General features: G+C 35.1%; 1 protein-coding gene across 1 annotated transcript in view; it reads right to left on the bottom strand.

The window, feature by feature from the left end:
* Positions 1-7207, bottom strand: part of LOC311601913 (transmembrane protein 182-like) — a 68701-nt gene extending 61494 nt beyond the window's left edge. The window contains exons 1-2 of the mRNA XM_084789679.1: positions 7005-7207; positions 3353-3473 (exon numbers count right to left, since the gene is read on the bottom strand). Coding sequence (XP_084645805.1) covers positions 3353-3473; positions 7005-7160 — 277 coding nt within the window. The 5' untranslated portion in view covers positions 7161-7207. The remainder of the gene's footprint in view (positions 1-3352; positions 3474-7004) is intronic.
* Between the last annotated feature and the right edge of the window lie 6230 nt (positions 7208-13437).

Consider the following 13437-nt stretch of genomic DNA (forward strand, 5'->3'; position numbering starts at 1 on the left):
GACAGAATCCCAAGTGTGGAAGATATGATCAAAGATACCAATATATCAATCAAAGAAAGTGTTAAAACTAAAAAGTTCCTGATACAAAATACCCAAGAATTCTGGGACACTATCAGCACATCAAATCTAAGAATAACAGTAATAGAAGAAGGAGAAGAGTCCAAGCTCCAAGGCCCAGAAAACATTTTCAACAAAATCATAGAAGAAAATTTCCCCAACCTAAAGAAAGAAATGCCCATAAACATACAAGAAGCCTACATAATTCCAAAAAGATTCAACTCGAAAAGAAAATCCTCCCATCACATAATAATCAAAACACTAAATGTACAAAACAAAGAAAGAATATTAAAAGCTGCAAGAGAAAAGGTCAAGTCACATATAAAGGCAAATCCATCATAATTACACCTGACTTCTCAACAGAGACTATGAGAGCTAGAAGGGCCTGGGCGGAAGTCATGGAAACATTAAGAGATCACAGATGCCAGCACAGACTACTATACCCAGCAAGACATTCAATCACCATAGATGGAGAAAACAAGATATTCTATGACAGAACCAAATTTGTTCAGTACCTAACCACAAACCCAGCCTACAGAAAGTACTAGAAGGAAACATGGAAACACACACACTCTATCACCACCAGCATCAAGACAAAAGGAACTAACAACTACTGGTCATTAATATCTGTTAGCATCAATTGTCTCAATTCCCCAGTAAAAAGACACAAGCTGTCAGAATGGATGCAAAAACAGGATTCATCATTCTGCTGCATACCTGAAACACACCTCACCAATAAAGATAGGCATTACCTCAGAGTAAAGGGTTAGAGATGGGGAATGTCACTACATCCTCATCAAAGGAAAAACACACCATGATGATGTCTCAATTCTGAACACCTATGCCCCAAACTCAGGAGCACCCACATTCATAAAAAAGACATTACTAAACCTTAACTCATATCGAACCCCACATCTTAATAGTGGGAGACTTCAAAACCTCTCTCTCCCCAATAGACAGATCATCAAGACAGAAATTAAATGGAGAAACAAGGATATCTACAGAACATTTCACCCAAACACAAAGAAATACACCTTCTTTTATGGTTCTCCCTGCTGTATGTAGTTTGTTTTATTCATGTGTAATAAAATAAATGTATATGTTTTTTAAAAGCATTATACATTTCTAACATTATAATTGTATGAGGTGTACAGGATATACAGAGTAATTAAGACTGATTCTCTGCTCATGGTATGAGCAAAAGTAAAATAACTGCAAATCTTCCTTCATGCCATACTAAGAATGGCCTCTTGTAATACGTCACAGTCTGTGGCCAACATGAATCCTCAATATGCGTTTACATTCTTGTCTCTACCAGTCTCAGTTATTCCCATGTAATGGGGTTAGTAATATAAATTACCTGCTTGTTCTTCAGTTTGAATTATTTACATCCCAACTACCACCCCCTCCCTCAACACCTCTTGATCCCACCCTCCTCGTATCCTTTCCCTTCCTCTCATAGTCCTTAGAAAGGGCAGCCCTCCTCCCCTAATGTCTGCCCTTAGCTTATCTAGTGCTTGCTGTACCACATATAACCTCTTCCTCTGAAGCCTGGTAAGGCCACCCTATATCCTTAGTGCTGTGCCCAGTATCCAGCTTCGAGTTTCAGTAACTGTCCCTATGCCCGACTGGGTGGAGTCTCTCAGAGGACTTCAATATTAGAGCTAAAATACACATATAAGTGAGTATATACCATGTATGTCTTTTTGGGTCTGGGTTATCTCACTTAGAATGATCATTTCTAGTTCCATCCATTTGCTGCAAAATTCAAGATTCCCTTGTTTTTAATAGCTGAGTAGTATTCCATTGTGTAAATGTAGCACAGTTTCTTTATCAATTCTTCAGTTGAAGTACATCTAGGTTGTTTCTAGATTCTTGCTATTACAAATAAAGCTACTATGAACATAGTTGAGCAAATGTCCTTTTTGTATGGTAGAACATCTATTGGGTATATTCCCAGGAATGTTATGGCTGAGTCCTGAGTTTGAGTTACTCCCAATTTCCAGAGAAAAGACCAGATAAGAATGCTTAAGTAACTTTACCATGGTAACTGATAATTACAAATCCGCAATGACAATCTCTATGTATAAGGTAAAATATTATTTCATTTGGCAATTAAAATCCTGGTCAGTATTTTAAAACAATATGATTTAGAGTAATAATCATAGATTAAACTGAAGGCTCCAAATTTTGAATATTTATGCTCTAATTTAACAAGTTAAAGTTACATGCAAAGCCAAAAACAACATCTTCAATGAATGAGTTTTAAGCCCTTTTGTAAGTTAAGTATACTCTTACTACTTGGTTTTGTAAGTAACAAATTAGTTGTTCAACATTTTCTTAGCATGCACAAAGTGATGGCTTAAAATACAGAACCATAAAAGAAATCCAGCTGTCTTCTAGCACAAACAGTACATATGATTTTTCAAAAAGTGCTGCCTTCTAAACCTGAAGGTTTTATATACTATATGTTGTCACTGTAAAGCATCTCCTTCAATAACTATGTAAGAGATTATTTCTGAAGCTGAGGTGAGGCCATCATTTTTTAAATTGTATTTAATTAATTTATTCAGATTACAACTCAGTTGTTATCCCCTCACTTGTATCTTCCCATTTCTCCCTCCCTACCTCTTTCCCACTATTCCCCTCCCCTAGGTCTGTGACAGAAGAGGACCTCCTCCCCCACCTATCAAGGTCACAACCTATCAAGTCTCACCTTGGTAGCCTGCTTATCCTTTCTCTGTGTGCCACCAGGCCTCCCTACCAATGGAAAGTGGTCAAATATGGGGCACCAAAGTTCATGTCAGAGTCAGTCCCCACTCCCCACACACCTGTGGTGAATGTCCTGTCCATTGACTAGATCAGAGCAGGGTTTCAATGTTTCCTGTATGTAATGTCCTTGGTTGGTGCAGTAGTTTGAGCAGACTCCCATGGGCCCAGATCTGCCCACCATGATGTTCTTCTTGTAGGTTTCTAGGACCCTCTGGATCCTTCTATTTCTCAATTCTCCCATATTTCTCTCACCTAGAGTCATAAGAGGAAGTCCTTGTATATATCCCAATCTCCTGGTAAGTAAAGACTTTCATGGAACATCCCTTATTATATAAGTGAGTATATACCATGTGAGTTTTTTTGGGTCTGGGTTCGCTCACTCAGGATGATCATTTCTAGTTCCATCCATTTGCCAGTAAATTTCAGTATTTCCTTGTTTTTAATAGCTGAGTAGTATTCCATAGTGTAAATGTACCATAGTTTCTACTTTTAACACATATATCACATAACATCTGATACTCACTAAACCAGTATTTCCAAACTGAAGTTTGTGGGTCATCTCCAAAAAACCAGCAACGCCAGAAGAAGCCTTCATGATGGTAAATCACTGACATTTCTTCATAATCTCTCACATCTTCATCATACTATGAAATAAAATATTTAAAATTTTAATTATGGCCCTAGACGTGACTTGGTTTTGCATAAATTCTACAACACACTGGACTACCATTTCTGACAGGTTAGGAAACATTTTTAAAATATGCTTTCTGTCATTTTCTTTGTACCAGTATTTAATTTTAAGGTATATAACTAAATATCTGGTTGACTTGAATGTTATAATTAATTTTTGATAGGTCCTATTATTTTTCATTTTGAATGAGCTTGTAAGTAATTTTTCCTAGTAGTTAGTAGTTACTAATTTATATAGTAAGGATTTATATTTCTTTAACAAGAAAACAGGAAAAATTAGTATTTTCTAAGTTTTGTGAAATGTTGATCATTATACGTGGCTCTCAAGAATTATGTTTGAGCTTTTCAAAATATGAACTGATGGTAAAACTCTGTTGCTAAAGCCATCAGATACTTTGGTCACAGGACTTAGAGACATCAAGCTGTCACTGACATGAAATTCCCTCCTTGTAAACTAACTTTTATAGTACCAGAAAGTGGCAGAAAGTGTACATGGGGAGAAAAGCCACTGTATGTGGTCATAAAAACTGGCATGGAAAGATATTACTATGAGTATAAGTAGAGGCATGAATATCATGCAGGTAACCAACATCTCTCTATTTGGATTTAAGCCTACTCCAAAGAAGGAAACTCATTCTTGATCTATAAATCTGGCCATATTTTCATGATTGGGGATCTCATATACCTTAGGGGTAAACTCATTACCATTATTGTTCTACTGGACATAGTATCAAATTTCTAAGTAATACTTTATATTATTATATTAGTGCTATTCTCAGTCTTAATTAGAAAAGTGTCTATAAACTGGATTGTGACTAAAAAAGAGACTCACAACTGGTCAAAGCGCAGAGACAATGTGTCTTTGAAGTACTCAGCTGTGAATGAGACATCTATATCATACCCCACCCCACAAGACTAAGGAAACTTTGGAGAAGAGAGTTCAAAAATGTTATAAACACAAGACATAGATATGGTTGTGGTGAGACCAGTACATTAAAAACCTCATGTGATTTCCTCCATAAGATAAAGTTAGTCAACATTCTATCAGTGCTAAGATGTTAGTAAAAGAGCTATCGCCTCTAGCTGAGGAGCTAGTGACAGTTGATGACTGTTAGTGGAGGGAACAATTAGATTTTTTAGGGGTGTGGTCACTGATAAGTTGATCATGTTTCAGTGGATATCCCTATACCTATGCATACATGGGAAACAAAATTTTATCTCAGTGGGTCTCTGAGGGAAAAAAAGACATGAAGCTTGGGACAGGAACATGTGGATAGGCATACAGATAGAGTTAAAGAGATAAAGGTGAGTATTTGTGACATTATATGCATAAATGAAATTCTCAAAGGATAAATAAAATATATTTGAAAATTAAGTGAAAATGAGTACACAGTGTTTTGCAACATATTCAGCAGACATCATATATTTATTTACTGGATTCTAAGGTATAGTCCATATACTTTTTACAATATTATTGTAATAGTAATATTCTAAAATAAATAATATAAGCTAAAATTGTTTCATGAAAGTATAGATAAATACGACCTAGTTTTTATACCTTCTTTACAAATTTCTTCTTCATGAAACCTTAGAAACCAATTGAACTATAACTTTGGATTATAAATCATAGTGCAGGATTTTCCATGCTAACAATCAGTGAATTGTGAGATAGAACTGGCATAATTCATGTTTCACAATTAATGAGACAAGAAAATCTTTCTACAGAACTGAAATCCATTGTAAAATAATGAAGGTAAAGTATCTGCACTCTGAATTTTTCCAGGTAGTGTGATTAGGGAAGTGAATGTTGAACAGTCAAGCTTTATTTGTTTTAGAGTATAAATTAGAAGGCCAGAATAAAAACATGAAGGCCTGGACTTAAGTATTTTTAATAATTTTTATTGATTATTTTGGAATTTCACATCATGAACCCCAAGAAAAATCACTGGATGTGAGGAGGGATGGGACTATGACCAGGATGTAAATAAATAAATAAATAAGAAGAAATCTATAAACTATGCTTTAAAAATATATTGTTTACTGTTTCCTTAGGAATATTAATACATTAATACTTTAGTTTTAAAATGCATTTCTAAATATTCAGGAGAGTTCACCAGATTGTTTTGGTACAAAATTAATGTTATTTATGAAGATGTACATAATATTTTAACTTTCAATACCATTAAGAAAGCTTCATTTAAAAAAAAGCTGGAAACTACAGCTGAGCACAAAGTGAGCTGTTTTAGTGGATACCACAATAATACAACTATTTCATATAATTTGTGCATTTATTATTTATAATGAATCCATTGTTGCAAATGTATTCCCTTAGAGTCAGCAATAGAGGTTTCCACTTGTAACTTCAGTACTAAGTAGGCAGAGGAAAGAGGATCACCAATTTGATATTAACCTGGATTGTACTATGGGACTATATTTCATGAAACAAGAAGTAAACAAATAAAAGTAAATGTGTTCCAGGATCTCTTTATAAAGAAAAAAATCCTTAGAAGTAGTTTTGCTTTAAAACTAATACACATTGATAAATCAATAAATCTGCTGTAGATTTATCCTGCAAGTTTTCAATGATATATGGGATTGTAACAAATGTTTATTAATTAGAAACTGCAGAAATTGAAAACCTTTGGAAAGGAAAATCACACAAAAACCAACGAATCATAGCAAGGGAGGTCAAACTGAATTTTTTGAGACCCAGCATCAGCATTAACACATTCCTTACCCATACTGCTTCATAATGAGTTATGCTCAGGTTTGCATTTTGTTTTTTTTTTTCCTTCAAAAGAGCAATAGCTTTTTTTTTCTTTACTGGGGAATCATTACAAAGGGTAAATGCACTTTCCAAATGAAGATATTGCAAGGAGAGTAAGCCTTGTTTAACAGTGGGTGATGAGCATTGTTTTATAATATGATTGCATTTGAATTTCCTGAAATTAAAGTTAGAGAAAAGCTTATGGGTCCTATGTAAACTTTTTAATAAAAAAAGCCTTTTAAACAAGACTAGAGTAACATCACAACAATGAAAATGACCTTTTAGCAGTCCTGAAATGCATTTTTTAGCACTCATCTAGAGAAATGTCTTTCAAATCTACTAACTGGACCAAACTTCCGGTATGTTTTCTCCCTCAAATTTCTACATTACTTATTATAAACAGTAAAATGTTTTTAAAATCACAAGGAGGATATTTTGCAAATTAATCATCCAAATTAACATATTTTAGTGTGAGAATAAAACTGCAACAATATCCATTCAGCCTGGATCCCTTATTTCTCAGCTTACCCTGGGCTCCATATCTCCAATCTCTAAATAAACTTGAAACAAAAATTATTAAATTTGAAAATAAACTTTAAGAAAATTAAAACCCAATGAATCATTCCAATATGTAGATTTTTGAAAATTGACTCTTCTTTAATGGGCAGCTATTTAAAAGTCCCACAATTTTAAAAGAACACATTAGATTTCTGGTTACCTCTTCTTCAATATCCACAGTTCCATTCTTAGAATCAAAACTTCCACAAGTCTCTGTTGCAAGTAACCAATATTCAGTCCCAAATGCTACCAAAAATAGGATGATGCCAATAGCACCAACAATTCCTGCCACAAGAGCGGTGGTCCCAACCTTCATGATGAAAGCACTATATTCTTTGCTAAAGTTGCATGCAGAAGAAGCAGTGAAATAACCACTTGCTAAAGCACAGCCTGTGGGTCTCAATAGAAGTCACTATTTTAAGACTAGGATTAACATCTTTTTGTGGTTGGTCTAGGTTTCACTAGGCTGTGGCAGAAGAGCTATTAAAAGCAGATGACCTGGTTCAATTAAGCCAATAGTCTATATAACACAAACCTGCTCCAGAATATCTCTTTCTCCCACCACACACATATACACACACAAGCACATGCAAAGATAGATCTGTTCCATAAGATAATTAACAAATAGAAACAGGAAATATAAGATAGCAACTTCTGTTTTCCATGTAAATGAAGTGGGTGACATCTATTAATAAGATAAATAACTACCCAAAAGGAAGATCACAGATTGTGACAATTTTCTGGTAATTATAATATACATCAATCAGTAATAAATGTGTACAAATAACAACATAAAATATAACGTAAAACAGCGTTGACATATTGGCTTTGAAGATTCAGCAGTATAAGCATGAGGACAACTCTGTGCTAATGGAAGGAAAACTTTAAATTTTACAGTTAAAATATCTTACCATTTGTCCCCTATGGGTAACATTCTCTAACTATAGTTTGGTACAAGAACTAAGGTATGCAGATATTTTAAATACACAAATTAATTATTATTTATTTATTCAATTTTTAACTGTATTTGGATAATATTCACATAAAACCAGTGCTATCAGCATCCTTTATTAAGAAGGACAGATCAGTGAATGACCAGAATATTGCTATATTAGAAGAATGATCTTTATAGTTATCTGTAGTTTGAATCTCACTTTTTTCACTTACTAGATTATGACTTTTAACAAGCCTCTAAATTTCATTCTCTGAACTATTCAAATGATGATAAAACTAATGCCTAACATAAATTTCTGACTAAGATGTGAATCATATAATACCTGACATATGACAAGAAAATTATAAATATTTTAATGACTTCTTAAGAAAGATTTCTATGTGAGATTATTGATTATCATAAAAGGAGGCATAGCATATTGTATCTGTCCTTATGGAGCCTATTAGTGATTAGAAAAACAAGATATATATGCGTTGAATAAAATGTTATAGAACATTTTATAAATTGTTAAAGAACGTATTATAAAATGTTAATAATATTATCTAAAAGAAAAAATAGAAAATAAAATATTTCTCATTGCTGAGTAAAATGCAATCACGTATGATGACAAGAATGTCATATAAGAACTAGTTCTTCTTACAATTGTCAGAGAGAGGAGGAGTGAATGAGTGCATGAGTGAGTGAGAGAGAGAGAACACAGAAATATGATATAGAGGTGCAAAGAATGTTATAGCAGCTCAGAGACCCAAGAAATATGAAGGATATGGACAGGTGGCAGAATAGTAATTGAAGAAGTTGTGCAGCTGTCCTAGGAAAATAGGCATGATCCAAATGCCCTAGAAGGCTTATTATCCAACTTCAATTACTCATATCATAAAAAATACATACTTTTCCCAAAATACCCAGGCTGCCCATATGAAAATATTTTCTTTAAGAGAAAAGCAATCAAGAAAGCTATGTATGCAAAAAAGAAAATCAAATAAGCTTCGGTTTGGTATGATGCTGCTATTTTCAGGCCATGAGGCCCTTACTGTCACTAAACTAAATCTTATTAAAGCCTTATGAAAATGAAGTATTATACACATATAACTAAATTATAATACAAAGTTTACTTCAAATACTTTTAAAGTGCTTTTGTAGGCTGTTTAGGATAAATAAGTTATACAAGTTAATTGTAAATAATTGTCGTGTCAACCACTAGTCTACTTTTATCATAAGAATATACATCATAAGTGTGGCAGATAGATATGATTCTATAGAACAATAAAGTAGGATAGTTAAATAAGTCATCAAAAACCTCAGAGACATGCAGAATATGGCATTTAAAAATGATTTTATTATTTTAAAGATTCATTGACAATGAGACAGGTTAACTCCTGGCAATACCCAGCCTACCTCAAAGAGGATGAGCATCAAAGAACCTCCTTATGGAGATGGTTTCAAATGTGGCAAACAAGCCACTGGACAAAATATTCTCATTTCTACCACAGACAGAACTCCGCCTAAAAAAGGGCAAGCTTGGATGTAGGCAGAGTTGATGGCCAAACTCTGCCAAGACAGGGTAAGCAAGTCCTCAACAGTTCCTGCCCCACAAATATGTGTGTCATATATATTGGGCCAGAAGGCTGAAGAAAATGCTCCAACATTATAGAGAGTTTTGGGAGACTATTAAGGTAGAAAACTGTCTCTGTCATCTTCTCATTTGGAAAGCTACTAACCTGCACTCCCGGCATACTCAGGTAATCAATTTTATTCCTTCTCAAGTCTCTGATGGAGTTGGAGACCAGGTAGCTTAGTTTTACAATGAAGCTTAGTTTTTTAGGAGTTAAGATGTTTTTAAGTCCAGATAGATGTTTTAAGTTGATAATGACAAGATGTGATGAAGATGGATTTACACTCAGAATTTTAGATGCACCAAGACAGGAAAGATGTTTTCTTCAAGGCTGTCAAATACAAATAGCCAAAACACTAAGAATTTAACACTTATATAATTCCTGACTGTGTCATGGTTCTTCTTGCTATAGGTAGTTTATTGTGTATATATAATAAAAATGTATATGTAAAAATAAAAAATGTTTAATTAATAAAAAATACAAAAAAGAAACTGTATCCTTTAAAAAAGAGAAAAATAAACTAAATATAAAGTAAATATAAAATATAGTTTAAAAGAAATAAAAGTAAAAGAAAGAAAGAAAGAAAAACCAGAAAAAGAAAAAGCCCTGATACAACATTATGAGGCAAGACACCTCCAAAAATTCCATTGAGTTAGTTTTCTCTTGACTATGTACAGCTTGGCACAGTGCACACCTTTAAGAGTAGTTTGTTTCCACAGTGATATATACTAAATCTATCTATCTATGTGTATGTCTATCTAGATATCTAGATATAGGTATATATATGTAGACTATACATAAGTACACACACACACACACACACACACACACACACACACACACACACACACATACATATATATATACCAAAACTCTGCCTTTTACCTGAATGTCCTTAGGCAAATATGTATAAGAAATAAGTATATTCTTTTTCTCAGTTGCCTCAAGGTGCTTGGTCCTTCCGGGGAAGCTAAGGCCATGTTGGGGTGAGGCCCTCACTTCATCCGGTGACTAACACTGTGATAGCAGTCTACAACATGGCCTCTGTCACCAAGCTCACCTGCATCTGCTGAGCCCTCATTCTTCATGATGATGAGGTAAAGGTCACGGAGGATAAGACCAATGCCCTCATTAAAGCAGCCAGCGTGAACATTGAACCTTTCTGGCCTGGCTTATTTGCAAAGGCCCTGATCAGTTTCAGCATTGGGAGCCTTATCCACAATGTAGGGGCTATTGGGCCAGCTCCAGCAGCTGGAGCTGCACTAGCAGGACGTCCTGCTCCAGCCACCACTGCTGCCCCAGGTGAGAAGAAGAAAGTGGAAGCACAGAAGGAAGAATCTGAGGAGACTGATGATGACATGGGCTTTGGTCTTTTTGACTAAACCTCTTGTTAACATGTTCAATAAAATCTGAACCTGTTTTTCTAAAAAAAAAAAAATAATAATAATAATAATAATAATAAAGAGGTATACAATTTAAACATTTGAAGACAATAAATTATAAAGAAACTTATTTTAAAAGAATTATTTTTTCTTATTAAATATACATATATGACTTTACCATTTATTATGTATGTATACAAGTTTGCATACCAATGAGAGGGATATGGATGTATATTTTTACCTGAAGAAATAAATTTTGGATTAATATTTGATAACTATATGTCTTAATGACTGTTTACTTGTTTGGAAAGTTGGCTGATTCTATAATTTTTGAAGCTAAGAATAAAAACTTGAATAAATACATAGTATAAAACAGCAGTATAAAACCTTTAGCATCATTTTAGTAAATGTTGGAAACTTTCTCTTAATTCCAATCCAAAACCTCTCAACTATTTTTAAATACATCAACAAAGCTAAAGAGCTCAGTAGTACAACACTTATATAGAATATCTGAAACTCTATGTACAATTCTCTGTACCGTCAAAAGGAAAAGGAATGTTAGCAACTCACATTGCATTTTTTATAATTCAAAATTTAAACCCACACACCGTTGGACACTTGATTTTTGACAAAGTCATAACCATACAATGAAAAAAAATAGTATTTTCAAAAATAGTGCTGGTCTAATTGGATGTCTACATGTAGAAAAATGCAAATAGACCCATATTTATTACCCTCTCTCAACCTCAAGGCCAAATGGACCAAAGACCTCAGCATAACACCAGAGGCACTAAATATCTTAGAAGAGAAAGTGGGTAAGAGCCTTGAACTCCTTGGCATAGGAGACAAATTCCTGAACAGAACACCAACAGCTCAGGTTCTAATATAAACAAGTAATTAATGGGACTTCTTGAAACTGAAAAGCTTGTGTAAGGCCAAGGACACTGTCTATATAACAAAATGACAGCCTGAAGACTGGGAAAAGATCTTCACCAATCCTACATCTGACAAAAAGGCTAATATCAAAAATATATAAAGAACCCCAAACATCAAACACCACCAAACCAAATAATCCAATTAAAAAAATAGGGCACAGAGCTAAACAGAATTTTCAAAAGAGGAATTTGGAATGGTTGAAAACACTTTAATATGCAACATCCTTGTTTATCAGGGAAATACAAATCAAAATGACCCTGAGATTCCATCTTACACCTGTCAGAATGTCTAAGATCCAAAAGTCAAGTGGCATCATATGTGGAGAATGTGGAGAAAGGGGAACAGCCCTGTATTGTTGGTGGGAGTGCAAACTTGTACAATCATTTTGGAAATCAATTTGGTAATTTCTCTGAAAATTGGGGAAAACTGCATCAAGACCCAGTTATATCAATCCTGAGAACATACCCAAAATATGCTCCACTATACAACAAGAACATTTGCTCAACGATGCTCATAGAAACTTTATTTATAATAGCTATAATCTGGAAACAACCTAGATGACCCTCAGCTGAAGAATGAATAAAGGAACTGTGGTACATTTATACAATGGAATATTAGTCAGTCATTGAAAACAAGGAAATCTTGAAATTTGTGGGCAAATGGATGGAACTAGAAAAGATTATCCTGAATGATGTAACCCAGAGCCATAAAGCCATGCATGGTATGTAGCCATCTATGTGGATTTTAGTCATATAGCACAAGATAAACATACTACAGACCCAAAGACCCAAAGAAAATAAGTAACAAGGAGGATGCAAGGGAGGATGCTTAAATCTCATTCAAAAGAAGGAATAGAATAGGCAGAGGTTGTGGTTGAAGAGAGGAAACAAGATAGGAGAGGAAGCACAGATAGATATGAGGGTGGAGATCAGACCTGGAGATAGTGGAGGTAGGAGGTGGGAGGACAGGCCTATAGAGAAAAGAGAAACTGAGGTAGGGCTATCTCTGTGAGAAGCTGGAGCCTTAAGTCAGGGTAGGCTCCCAGGAGATATGAGAGGGACTCAAGCAGAGACACCTAGTAGGAAGGCCCATAGAGACTGAAGAGAACATCCTCTAACTAGACAAGATTTCTAGTAGAGAAAGGGAACACCAACTCACCCCCAAAAACTTTGACCTACAATTGACCCTGCCTACAGGATGTGCAGGAATAGAAAAAGAGCAGATATAGCAAAGATTGAGGGAGTGTCCTACCAATGCCAGGCCCAACCCAAGACCCACCCCATGGGAGAGAGCCAACCCTTGATATTATTAACTATGCTCTGCTATACTTGCAGACAGGAGCCTAGTAGAGTTGTCCTCTGAGAGGATCCACCCAGCAGCACCTTGAAACAGATCATGAGACTCACACTCAAACATTGGGTGATACATAGGGAGCCTTGTGGAAATTTGAGGGGAAGGAGAAAAGGACCTGGAGGTGGCAGGAGTCTTACAAGAAGATCAGCAGAATTTAAGTAACCAGGGCTCAGAGGGGCTTGCTGAGACTGAAGCATCAATCTAGTATCTTGCATGGACTGGCCCCAGACCCTGCTACAAAGATGCAGCCAATGAGAAGCTCAGGCTTCATGTGGGTCCACTAGTAGAGAGAATGGGGGCTGCCTCTGACATGGACTCTCTTGCCAGATATATTATTATTTCCCCCTGGTGGGA

Source organism: Acomys minous, assembly GCF_964271855.1.
Source record: "Acomys minous genome assembly, chromosome: 7".
Classification (NCBI taxonomy): Eukaryota; Metazoa; Chordata; class Mammalia; order Rodentia; family Muridae; genus Acomys; species Acomys minous.